The sequence below is a fragment of the Pleurodeles waltl genome, chromosome 9, assembly GCF_031143425.1.
Source record: "Pleurodeles waltl isolate 20211129_DDA chromosome 9, aPleWal1.hap1.20221129, whole genome shotgun sequence".
NCBI lineage: Eukaryota > Metazoa > Chordata > Amphibia > Caudata > Salamandridae > Pleurodeles > Pleurodeles waltl.
In genome coordinates, this window is record NC_090448.1 from 880295606 (window position 1) to 880307807 (window position 12202).

The window sequence follows — 12202 nt, forward strand, 5'->3', positions numbered from 1 at the left end:
CTATGTAAATGATGTAATGCACATTTTTCATATGTGAACAGCTTGAAAATTCGGTACGGCTCCAGAATTTGTGGACCAGCAGTTGATATCACAGAACTAGAATATCTGTTACCACTCAAAGGATAGTGAAGATTCCGGCTCTAATGTAAACATCTAATAATTCTCATAATGTCTCGAAAAATTCTAACACTATGGGCCTGATTTAGATATTGGCGGATGGGTTACTCCATCACAACGGTGACGGATTTTCCATCCCCCAAAATCTAAATCCCATTATGTCCTATTGGGTTTAGCTATAAGCGGATGGGATACACGTCACCGTTGTGAAGGAGTAACACGTTCACCAATATCTAAATGCAGCCCTTTGTCTGAGACGTCACAGATAGCTGAGATTCCAGCTCTAATGAAAATATTTGTCAATTTTTATATTGTTTGCAATATTTCTGACATCGTGGCTAGACGTTAAACTTCTTAAAGAGGAATTCTTTGTTTCCCTCTCCCAAAAGAGGATCTTCGAATCTAGGGAGAGTTTGCCAATTTGAACATGCAACAGTGACTGACAAACTAGCATATACAAAGGACAGGTTAGCATTCTGATAAATTTTTCTTTCAAAACATCACTTTATTTATATCACTTAATTTACATTCTTAAAAGAGCATCCACGACTTTCCCTAAAGGTTTTGAGAAGAAGCAAGAGTGGAAATGTTTCTCCTTAAAATAGATTGGATGCTCACGGTCAGACAGCGGTATCTTTCTGAGGAATGAAGAAGAAATCTTAGAGATATTTTCTTCACTCCTCTTTACCCTTCTCCGCCATTGTTAACAAGTGTTGAGTTTACTTTTAGGTGTGGAGGGCATGGATCCACTGATTTAAAGGATCACTGATATTAATGGGACATGGGCGCTTAAAAAAAGAAAAAGGTTTCCAAGTAAGGAAGACATCGGGAGGAGCATGCAGAGGTCCTCTGGGCCATTGTCTGCCCTCCTAAGGCCACCACAATGATTCACAATGTGGATCTGTCCACTGGACAGCTTCTGCTTTGCGAACAGTTACCACCTCAACTCAGTGGTCAATAACTAATCAGTCTTTGTATACCTTTGCGAATCACAAATAAAAAAGGGTGATGAATCCTTCAGTCTCCCTCCTATTTGCAATCGGAAATGATTGCAAACATCTGTACACAATATGGAAAAAAGATGAGACATGGGTGTGTCCAGTAACTAATCAAAAACTCACCTGGATGTTTTTCAGTGGAGTTGCCAGGTCTAACATAGAACTGCTCAGCTCTGGAGAAGGGATGACTCTGTGGCTCCTTAAATCACAAACTGCACAGGAAAAAAATGAATTGTTCACTTGTGAATTCAAAATAATAATTTAATATGTTCTACCTTGAAACAGCAAACAATCCAGGCACAACGTCTTGCCAACGAGTATGGGATTCTATGGTGTGTGTGACTCAAGGGCATTGTATGCTGCACAGTGATATCACATTCTGTGCAACGCTATCATATAATAACTAACCTGTGATATGTTATGATTCCCTATATCAAGAAGGGTTCATAGTTGCAGGAGAGTTACAGAGCAGACTACATAGAGCCAGGTCGTACCCAAAACTCGTTAGGAGCTATCACCAGTCCTGCTATCGCAGAGTATTTGCAAGCTAACCCAATATAGCGTTCTTCTCCCAACAGAGGTCATAAAAGACAATGCCAAACATTAGAAGCTGGACATATGTGCCAGGAGGCTCCTAGCAGAATATGGCCAAGTTTCTCCATTCACGGACTTGCGCTGACTACTATAGGGCAGTGCTTAATTTGTGCCAGTGGGGGCATCAACACTCGTTTTCTGGCACTGGGACTTATTTTTTCATTTTCAGGCTTTAGCTCAGAGCAACATAGATAAAGGCAAAAAAAAAAAAACAGAATGAAAAAATAAAGAGAGGAAAATAGTAAAGATAAATATTTGAAATGAAAAATAACCTTTAAGAGTGAGACAGAGAGACAAGAAGTGTTTGGTTGATGGATGAAAGAGGAACAGAGACTGAGCAGCCTTGGCATTCTGCAACCCCAATATTATGCAATATCAGCATCAGGCTCCTTAGGAAAAACGTTGGACTTTGCGCTTAGTTTTTTTTTTAACATACTAAGGACTGTTACGTGCAAACGTTTTTGACAGAGGGTTAACCATCAATTCCTGTGGAAAAAGGGGTTAACTATCTAATGATTTGCTTTTCATCACAGATACTTACGGTGGGTGTTAGACCTGACAGCCTTTTTGTCTGCCTCCCTCCACTTTTTGGACACTGTTTTTGCTGGTTTTAGGACTCTGCACACTTTACCACTGCTAACCAGTGCTAAAGCGCAAATGCTCTCGCCCTTAAAACATGGTGACATTGGTTCATACCCAATTGGCTTATTTAATCTACTTGTAAGTCCCCAGTAAAGTGCATTACATGTGCCCAGGGCCTGTAGATTAAATGGTACTAGTGGGCCTGCAGCACTGATTGTGCCACCCACCTAAGTAGCCCCTTACCCATGTCTCAGGCCTGCCACTGCAAGGCCTGTGTGTGCAGTTTCACTGCCACTTTGACTTGGCATTTAAAATACTTGCCACGCCTTAAACTCCCCTTTTTCTATATATAAGTCACCCCTAAAGTAGGCCCTAGGTAACCAATAGGGCAGGGTGCTATGTAGGTAAAAGGCAGGACATATACCTGTGTAGTTATATGTCCTGGTAGAGTAAAACTCCTAAATTCGGTTTTCATTGCTGTGAGGCCTGCCCCTTTCTTAGGCTAACATTAGGGCTACCCTCATATACTGTTTGAGCTGTAGATTCTGATCTGAAAGGCGTCACAGGGTCAGATTTAGTATGGCCAGAATGGTAATACGAAATCCTGCTGACTGGTGAAGTTGGATTTAATATTACTATTTGAGAAATGCCACTTTTAGAAAGTGAGCATTTCTCTGCACTTAAATCCTTCTGTGCCTTACAATCCACGTCTGGCTGGGTTAGTTGACAGCTCCCTTGTGCATTTCATTCAGACAGCCCCAAACACAGGATGCTCAGTCACACCTGCACACATCTGCATACTTAATGGGTCTTCCTGGGCTGGGAGAGTGGTGGGCCTGACACTTACATCTCAAAGGACAGTAGCCTGCCCTCACACAATGGACTGCCAATCCCCCTATTGGGACCCTGGCAGACAGGATTGTACTGAAAGGGGACCTTGTGCACTTCTAAGCCACTCTTTGAAGTCTTTTCCACTTCAAAGGCACATTTGGGTATATAAACTGGGTCCTCGACCCTACCAACTCAGGCACTTCTTGACAAGATACCTACTGGGAAAGGAACTCTGAACCAGGCCCTGCAAACTGCTGAGAAGCTGCCTGGCTGCCCAAAGGACTCACCAGACTGCTTTGCTGTAAAGGACTGCTTCCTTGCTGTTGCCCTGCTGCCTTGCTGCCCTCTGGCTCTGCTGATAAGTGCTCTCAAAGGGCTTGGATAGAGCTCCTGTTTCCTAAAGTCTCAGGGCCAAAAAGACTTCATCTCTGCAAAGACCTCCTTGTGTGTCGAAAATCAATGCACAGCCTGCCAGAATCGACGCACAGCCTGCACAGCGGTGAGAACATTACGGCATCACCAAACCGGAATGATGCAGCCTGGCTCCCAGAGTGGAGATCGACGCAGGGCCAGCATTGCGACCGGAACCTCGACGCATGGCCCACCGGATCGACGCATCGTGAGCTGGAACGACACAGCCAGACTTTCTGTGAGAAGAATTGACATAGCGCCTACCGTGCAACAGAAATTTCCCCGCATCGCCCACCGGATCGAAGCAGCTCCTGTGACTTTGTCCTGCATGCCCAGGATTTCTCCACATCGCCCCCGGGGCTTCCAAATACCCCGCAACCCAGAGAGGATCCAAGGCTGCGCACCAGAAATCGAAGCAAAGCCCTTGCTGTGTGGAAAAGCATTGAAGCATCGTCTGTGTGCGCCCAGAGAAACCGAGACACATCTCCCCATTTTCCACGCATCTCCGCCTCTGCGGTGCCGTGCGAATAATTTAGACGCAAACCAGGTAATTTGTGCTTGCAAGAGACACTTATTGCTTTCACAGGATTAAAGATTCTATTTATCTAAAGTGATATTTCAACTTGTATTTATCATATCTTGATTGTTTTAACCTTATTCTACTCAGATAAATATTCTATATTTTTCTAAACCTGTGTGGTGTATTTTTTGTGGTTCTTATACTGTGTTATTGCACGATTATTGCACAAATACTACACATTGCTTTCTAAGTTAAGCCTGACTGCTCAGTGCCAAGCTCCCAGAGCATGGGCACAGGATAATTTGGATTGTGTGTGACTTACCCTGACTAGAGTGAGGGTCCCTGCTTGGACAGGGGGCAGCCTGACTGCCAACCAAAGACCCCACTTATAACAGTGGGACAAGCCGAAAGGCAATTACGCTCTTATCTGCAATATGGAAAGGGCGAATAGAACTATACGGCAAAGAGGCACCAAATTATGTAGCAGTGTTGACAAAATTATGCAGCGAGAAAAAAGCAAATTATGCAGTTTAATGTGGCACTTTTTTATAGTAGTTTATCATTATTTTACAATGTTTCCACATGGTAATTTTGTCTGAGCAAAGTTTCACTTTATTAGCCCCAGTTTAACAACCAGATGCAGAAATAAGCAACTGAAAGATGACAAGTTAACCTTTGCAAAGGGCTTTCCACTGCGCGCGAACACACGTTACCACGTTTTTAGTACCTTTTGACCAATTTGAGCTAAGAACTATTTTTTTGTAAAATAATACCGCAAATTATGCAGCAGATAATGAATTATGTGGTAAATGCAGCAAATCTTTAAATATGCAAAAAAAAGCAGTGGCTGCAGAATTGCAAAATTCCTGCGGCCCTGACTATAGGTCTTTAATGTTAATGGAAGAAAGTGGTTTAAAGAGCAATAAGTTTGATTCAAAACAAGAGAAAAATAAACTAAAGATTGGAAAAGTGCATCCTTTGTATAGATATGGCAGCTTGTCCATATGGGCTGAGGGGCGAGGCCCACCACCTTTTTCCATCAAAGAAAGTGTCTTTCAGGCTGAAAAAAGGTCAGCTCGAGGACACTCTTCTTGTTCAGGTCAAGCAGCCAAGAGCTAGTCCTGTGCTAAATGTGCAGGTTACTGGCTGCCTGAGCTGAACTTTCCAGGCTGAGGATTTCACATTCCTGTGGGAGTGACTTCCACAGTCTGGCAACAGTGCCTCGAGGCTCTCCCCTTCGTGGCAAGAGGGAGCATCACTGTTTGCCTCGGACCTAGGCACTTCAGTTTTAAGCCCTGAAATGGCCTGGACCGAGTGTCAATCAGTGACACATGTCACACAGTGGGGTGCGGTCAGCAGACTCACTGACTCCCATCCCACTCTGTGACAATTGAGGGACTGCCGCCTTCTGTCATTGGCTGACCTTAGGTCTACCAATAAGAGAAGGCAGCAGTCGCAACCCTCCTGGGATCTGAGGCTTCCCTACCGGAGAGCTGCAGTGAAGGTAAGTTTTGTATGTTGATGTTTTGTGCATGTGTGTATGAATGAATGAATGTATGTATTTTGAGTGAGTGTTATGAATGGGTGTGTGTGTGTGTGTGTGCGCGCGCGCATGTGTGAATGCATGGGTGTGAGTGTGTATCTATGCATATGTGGCCCCTCCCTCCCTGCTAAAATTACTGGTCATTACAGGGTTTAGACGTTTGATTCGGTGCAGATGTACTCTTTTTTTTTTAAGTCCCAAAAGTTTTCAAGGGTAGTTCTGGTAACCTGCACCAATTCTGGAAGTACCTTGGAAAACATTTGTGAATTTCAAAACAATTTGTATGAGGGAATGGGCTCCGAAAATGTTTTGAATTCCCACCGCCTCCCAAGTATGTGGGTATTCACAAACTCTCTAGGGCATCTCTACCGTGGAACTTCCACTTCCCCTCCGAGTACAAGATTTTTGAATGACTTTCATAGGACCCATCTGACGGCTAACGAAGTAAGCACTAACACTTTACCATTACTTCTTTGAGCCTATTTGTCAACCATTTAGCACATGGATAAATACATACCGCAACTGCTGGTTATGGCCTTCAAAAGCATATACTCAGTGAATGAATGAATGAATGAGTGGAACTTATAAAGGGTCCCAGCGGCTCAGTAGGTTATTCAAGCACAGATGGAGAACAGTTCGAACAGCATTACTGAGAGATACTGGTGACGTTTTATCACGAGACTAGAATGTACACAAAAGCCAGCAGGACTTCAGATCATATGGAGAAGCAGGTCTGACAGCTGTTCAGTTTCGTTCTAACCATGCCACGTGCAGCAGGCGGGTAGGGCCGGCCATAAGGGAGTCGACTCACTTTCTTTGACGTTATAGGGATCACCTGCGCCTTTCTTGTCTTGAGCTCGGATTGCATAATATCTGCGAGTATGTTGTAATGCATACACGCAGCAGAAAGAGCAAAGGGTTCCTGTAAATTGAATGGGGTTGATTCGTTAAACACCAGCGCAAGCTCCAGGTTTGTGCAAAAGCATCTGCAATACCGCGCCCTCCATGCGATATGGTTTGGAACAAAAGGAAGGGCACATTATAAAATAGGGAAACACATGAATTAAGTGGTTCGGTGGCACAGCACCCCCAGATTGCTTCCCTAACCCACTGCCATGCTTCTTCAATATTCCCACAGCTGTTCCCGTGCTGGAGGCCGGTCCTCTTTTCATGTTGCTGTCAATCATTGGAATTATCTTATTCCTGAACTTTGACAAGTAACCAATCAACTGGCTTTTTGTAAGCAACCAATCATCTAGCTTTTTGTAAGCAATCGAAGACCCTACCTTTTCAACAGCTGTAGCTTGTCTTTAATTTAACTCACTGCCTACCATTCTTTCCTGTCGGTGCCAGCACAACTAATTAACATAATAATGTGCTTTACAAATACAGTAACTAACAATGTGAGCTAAGGCCATAATACTCGTGCGTGCTGGTGTTTCAAAACACATCATTGCATGAAGGCTCAGTCTTGGATCTGCATGGAAATGACGCACTCAAAGGGAACATCCCGCCAAGATACCCCACGGCATTATGAGGCCACAGTAATGACAGGTGTGCACTATACCCTTGCTGATACCATGACACAGAGGTTGCAGATATTTCCTTCTTTTTGAAATATTCCATGAAACAGCAAAAACATTAAGAAATCACTTACGAATATTTCGAAGTTGTTGAAATAATTTCCAAATGATTATTAAAGCAAACACAGGGATAACTGCTGTAATGCAAAAGGCTACTCAGCATTTTACTCAAATTATTTTTCGCCTACCAAAATTTAAACTGGTGTCTTTCTGAGAAAGGTGGCAACCCTTATGAGTCCCAAGAAGATTTACTCAATCTTTCATGCCTCTTTTGTTGATATAAATGGTACAACTGAGCACCGCTGAGCTGGTTGGTATTAACGCTCGTTTTCATAGGGATACAACAAATAAAAACTTGCCAAGGTAAGCACTGACCGAAGGCCATTGAGACAAACTAAGGAGTGTTGCCAATTTAATCTTGGTCACACCTGATAGCACTCCATTGGGTCCACATGTGGGGCTGATATGAGCAGGTGTGTCGCGAACCTCTACCAAATTTACCTGGAAGGGATCCACATTATGAATATACACTCGCCAAAGACAACAGACAGTTTTCTACGGTTCCTCTCATCCCTTCCCCTGACTCACACAGCTGTGATATTTGCTGTAATTACTTTCCATTTATTCAGTACCAATTTGTCTCCAAATGATTGCCTCTAATGATGCTCTTCTGGCATTATTAGAGGCCTGTAGTAGAAACATTATTTGAGCACCACTATGGACAAGGTTATTGGAGGTTTTTTTTTAAATCAGAAACCCACCTACTGTGGAATAAATGCAAATTAATTACAGCAATGTAAACAAGGTAAATAACATGACAAGAGATAAAAGAGGGTCTGATTTAAATGTTGGCAGTGAACATAATCCCTCACAACGGAGACGGAGTGTGCTTACTGGTAACTTTATGGTCGGGCCGCCGCATTTGAAAGCATGTGCACCATAGTCTGACCACGGGGGAGATTCCTGTTCCAGCGGTTTAAGGATCGTCTAAGAATTGGCTATTCCGGTACTCAGTACCAGCACTTTTTTATTTTGAGAAGGAGAACGTAGGGGCATATTTATACTCCGTTTGCGCCGAATTTGCGTCGTTTTTTTCGACGCAAATTCGACGCAAAACTAACTCTATATTTATACTTTGGCGTTAGACGCGTCTAGCGCCAAAGTTCATGGAGTTAGCGTCATTTTTTTGCGTGAACACCTTCCTTGCGTTAATGATATGCAAGGTAGGCGTTCCCGTCTTAAAAAATGACTGCGATGCATATGCGTCGTATTTATACTCCCGGGCAAAAATGACGCCCGGGAGTGGGCGGGACTAAAAAACCCGCATTTGCGCCGGATTTTAGCGCCTGGGTCAGGGCAGGCGTTAAGGGACCTGTGGGCTCAGAATGAGCCCAGAGGTGCCCTCCCAAGCCCCCAGGGACACCCCCTGCCACCCTTGCCCACCCCAGGAGGACACCCAAGGATGGAGGGACCCATCCCAGGAAAGAAAAGGTAAGTTGTGGCAAGTATTTTTTTTAAAAAAAATTTGTGGCATAGGGGGGCCTGATTTGTGCCCCCCTACATGCCACTGTGCCCAATGACCATGCCCAAGGGACATAAGTCCCCTGGGCATGGCCATTGGGCAAGGGGGCATGACTCCTGTCTTTGCTAAGACAAGAGTCATGTTAATGGCGTCTGGGCGGCAACAAAAAATGGCGCAAATCGGGTTAAGACGATTTTTTTGCCTCAGCCTGACTTGCCCCATTTTTGGACGCCCAAACGCCATTTTTCCCTACGCCGGCGCTGCCTGGTGTACGTGGTTTTTTTTCACGCACACCAGGCAGCACCGGTCGGCTAACGCCGGCTAACGCCATTCAATAAATACGGCACCCGCATGGCGCTTCAGAATGGCGTTAGCCGGCGCTAATTTTTTTGGCGCAAAACTGCGTTATCGCAGTTTTGCGTCAAAAAGTATAAATATGGGCCGTAATACTTTGAATTGGAGAGTACCGCCACTTCTCAGAAACAAGCATGTGCTCTGGTGCAGAGTACCTGCATTTCTATTTTGGGCAAACATATAGCTATTTGTTTTACTGCGAGTCACCCCCAGGCAAACCCTGGTGGTAAGAGGCAGTAATAAACAAAGAATGCCCTCTTACCATGTCGAAAGGGCAGTTTATATTTTATTGTCAAAAGAAAAAATCCTGTGTCGGGATTTTCTTTTTGAAAATAAAAAAATAAAACAGTTTGGTTCCAGCCTCCTTCATAATGTAGGAGGCACGCACCAAAATGCAAAAAGTATTGACAGGAACTACTGTTCTGGCGGTTCCTAGTAGTGCTTTAAGGAATTGACGGTAATTTCAAGATTTGGTGGATGGAGGTGCATTTAAATCGATGGAGTAAATTACTCCGTCGCCTTAACTGCAATACCTCCGTCAGCCAAAATATAAATGGGGCAGAGAATATTATCGAGAATTACTTTTCATACTCAGTGGGTACTAATTAGAAATAGCGCCGAAAAGATATGCAATCAAGACAGAATACATCGTAGCACGTCTTTTAGGTAATGCAAGCTGTCCTTAAGGTCGGGCCCGGTGAAAGCCAGTGTCCTTGATGAAACATACTCCCTGTTAGCAAGCATGCGCGCCACTCGGGAGTACTGTTTGCACTGTCTTGTGGAGGAATCAAGCGAAAGGTATGCTTGTGATTTATTGCACAATAAGTGAGGTATTTCTTGTGAATTCTTACTTTCCTAGTACAGTATTATACACAAATATATGTGAACATATTAATAAAAACACACTTAGTATAACCAGTATACTATATTATATTTGAGCATCCTGAAAGCCACACTACTACAATATGCAAAACAGTACATTGTTTGATAATTATGTGCATTGGGTCACCAAATAAGAGCCCTGTAATGTTGGTTGTAGTCCAAAGGGATGGTGGGCAACTGATGGGCAGCAATGCCAAATAATGTATAAATACAAAGAAAGGGGGAGCAAGATGACGTTCCAGGGTTTCTTTTCAGTTTACGGTCTGGCTCTTGAGTTCTGGAACATTTGCGGAGCCAATGGATCAGATGTTTGGCAAACCAAGAGATGCCAAGTTTATGGAATCTAGTTGGGAACTCATTATTGCTTACATCACAACCTGCACTAACAACAGCATGTAATGTGCAGCCTTGATTCCCTCCTGATTGCTCGCCTTTGGAAGGATCAGCAACTGATGAATATGCATTAGCTAGGTTCTATAGCAGGATCACACACAGATCTCTCAGAGCATTTTCTACAAAAAGCTGCCCCAAAACATTCTGAAAATTTAGAATTTGGAATAGTCCAAACCACAGCAAAATTATGAGAATTTGCAAACAATTGTTCTTTTCGGATTACTGCTAGAACAAACAAAATCCGTCACTCATCTCTCAACTTCTGTCTGGGCTAATGATCTGATTTGAGTGTCAACATGCAATTCAAATCAACTATGGCAAACTCTACTACAAGGGATTAGAACTCCTAATCTTTAAAAGTGGAACGGATTACACAAAGAATAGGCCTCTCGGTTGGGTGCACACTGACCTCTGGCCTCTGGGACAGAAGGCTTCTTACATGTTGTATTTCCTACAGGGAGTTGATATCCACTTAGAGAGATGTGTTGAGTGAATGGTCTTGAATAAAGCATATGCCGAATGAAGACCAATTCATTGTACTTAATATAAATGTTATGATCTGTCAAAATGCTGAAAAGAAGGCAAAGTTTTAAAAAAGTGAATTTTCCTCTGCATGCATTTAGAGAAGGAAAAGTAAGCTTGGCTTTCAGTTACAACAGCATGAACATGTAACTCACTAAGGTTTATGATATTGTAAATAAATGTTTGATTTCTGTTAACAATTCGTTTACAGGTAGTCTTTCTTACATGACATTACTGTTTATTCAGGTTTCTAGTGAAAGGTGGGGGATCCCAAGTGTGTCTTTGGTTTTCCACATTTCTAACGCTGATCCAAATCCACCTGTCTGTCTACTCAATCACACACCACTCTGACGGGACAGGCGATGCACACTCAATTCAATAACAGCGTGAGAGTCACTGTCCCGACATTCACCCTGAAGTTAACATTGATTTACTAAACTGCACTATATAATTCAGGTGCCTTAATCATCTCTTGGATCCTCAAGATTAATGCTAACCGTTTAAAAATAATTTGACTTAAACAATCACATAGGACGACAGAGGGATTTTACCTACAAAGTTAGTTAATAACACACACCTGTTGTAATACCATACTGGCCCATCTTACAGTTCCACAGAAGTCAATTGAAATCATGTTAAGTATGTACGTTTGATCTCTGAGCCTGGACATCCATTTTTTCACTCTGAAGCAGGTTCGCTTTTAAGTTCCAAACATGTATTTTTTCAACTGCTAAAGAGAAACTCATTCATGGCTTGAGTTTGTTACTTTTACAAGCTATAAAAACGCCAAGGATGGGTTCTATTTGTAGGAATGGAAAAGCCCTCTGTGTGGTAAGCGACATGTACCCCTGCCCTGAGTGACCAACAGTACTATTGCCTGGACCCCTAATGCTGAGTGTATGTCAGAGGCAAACGTTTGTGCACCATGACATAGAAGTATCTCCTGGATTGCAGTTTTTGTGGACTAGGAGGGGCACCCAAAGTGCTACCCTCATAGTGATGGAAGGCTACTACCTTCACCAAAAGTTAAGCAGCACATGTGCAAACCGTGTAGTCATCAGTAGGACGGAACAGGTCCTTTTCACCCTGTATCACTTAAGTAAAGCCTACAGGTTCACTCACCTTTTTAAAGTTCCGCTGCTGTGTGCTTAAGTCACCTGTGTGCTTGGCCTACATCAGGTAGATGTAGAGTGCTGCATAGTGCCAGAGTACTGACTCTGCGCTGAATGTATGTGTGCCTCTGGAGGGTACAGTCAGTAAAGAGGTAGAGCAGTACTGTGTAGTACATATGGGTTTAATGCATGTGCTGAGTGTATATATACATGCGAGGAACACATTACATGAAAGATG

At 43.2% G+C, this 12202-nt stretch overlaps 1 protein-coding gene across 1 annotated transcript in view; it reads right to left on the reverse strand.

Annotated features, from left to right (window-relative positions):
- The window catches only part of TC2N (tandem C2 domains, nuclear), a 154766-nt gene that overhangs the window by 62405 nt on the left and 80159 nt on the right, over positions 1 to 12202 (reverse strand). Inside the window, exon 5 of the mRNA XM_069208193.1 lies at positions 1239 to 1327. Coding sequence (XP_069064294.1) covers positions 1239 to 1327 — 89 coding nt within the window. The remainder of the gene's footprint in view (positions 1 to 1238; positions 1328 to 12202) is intronic.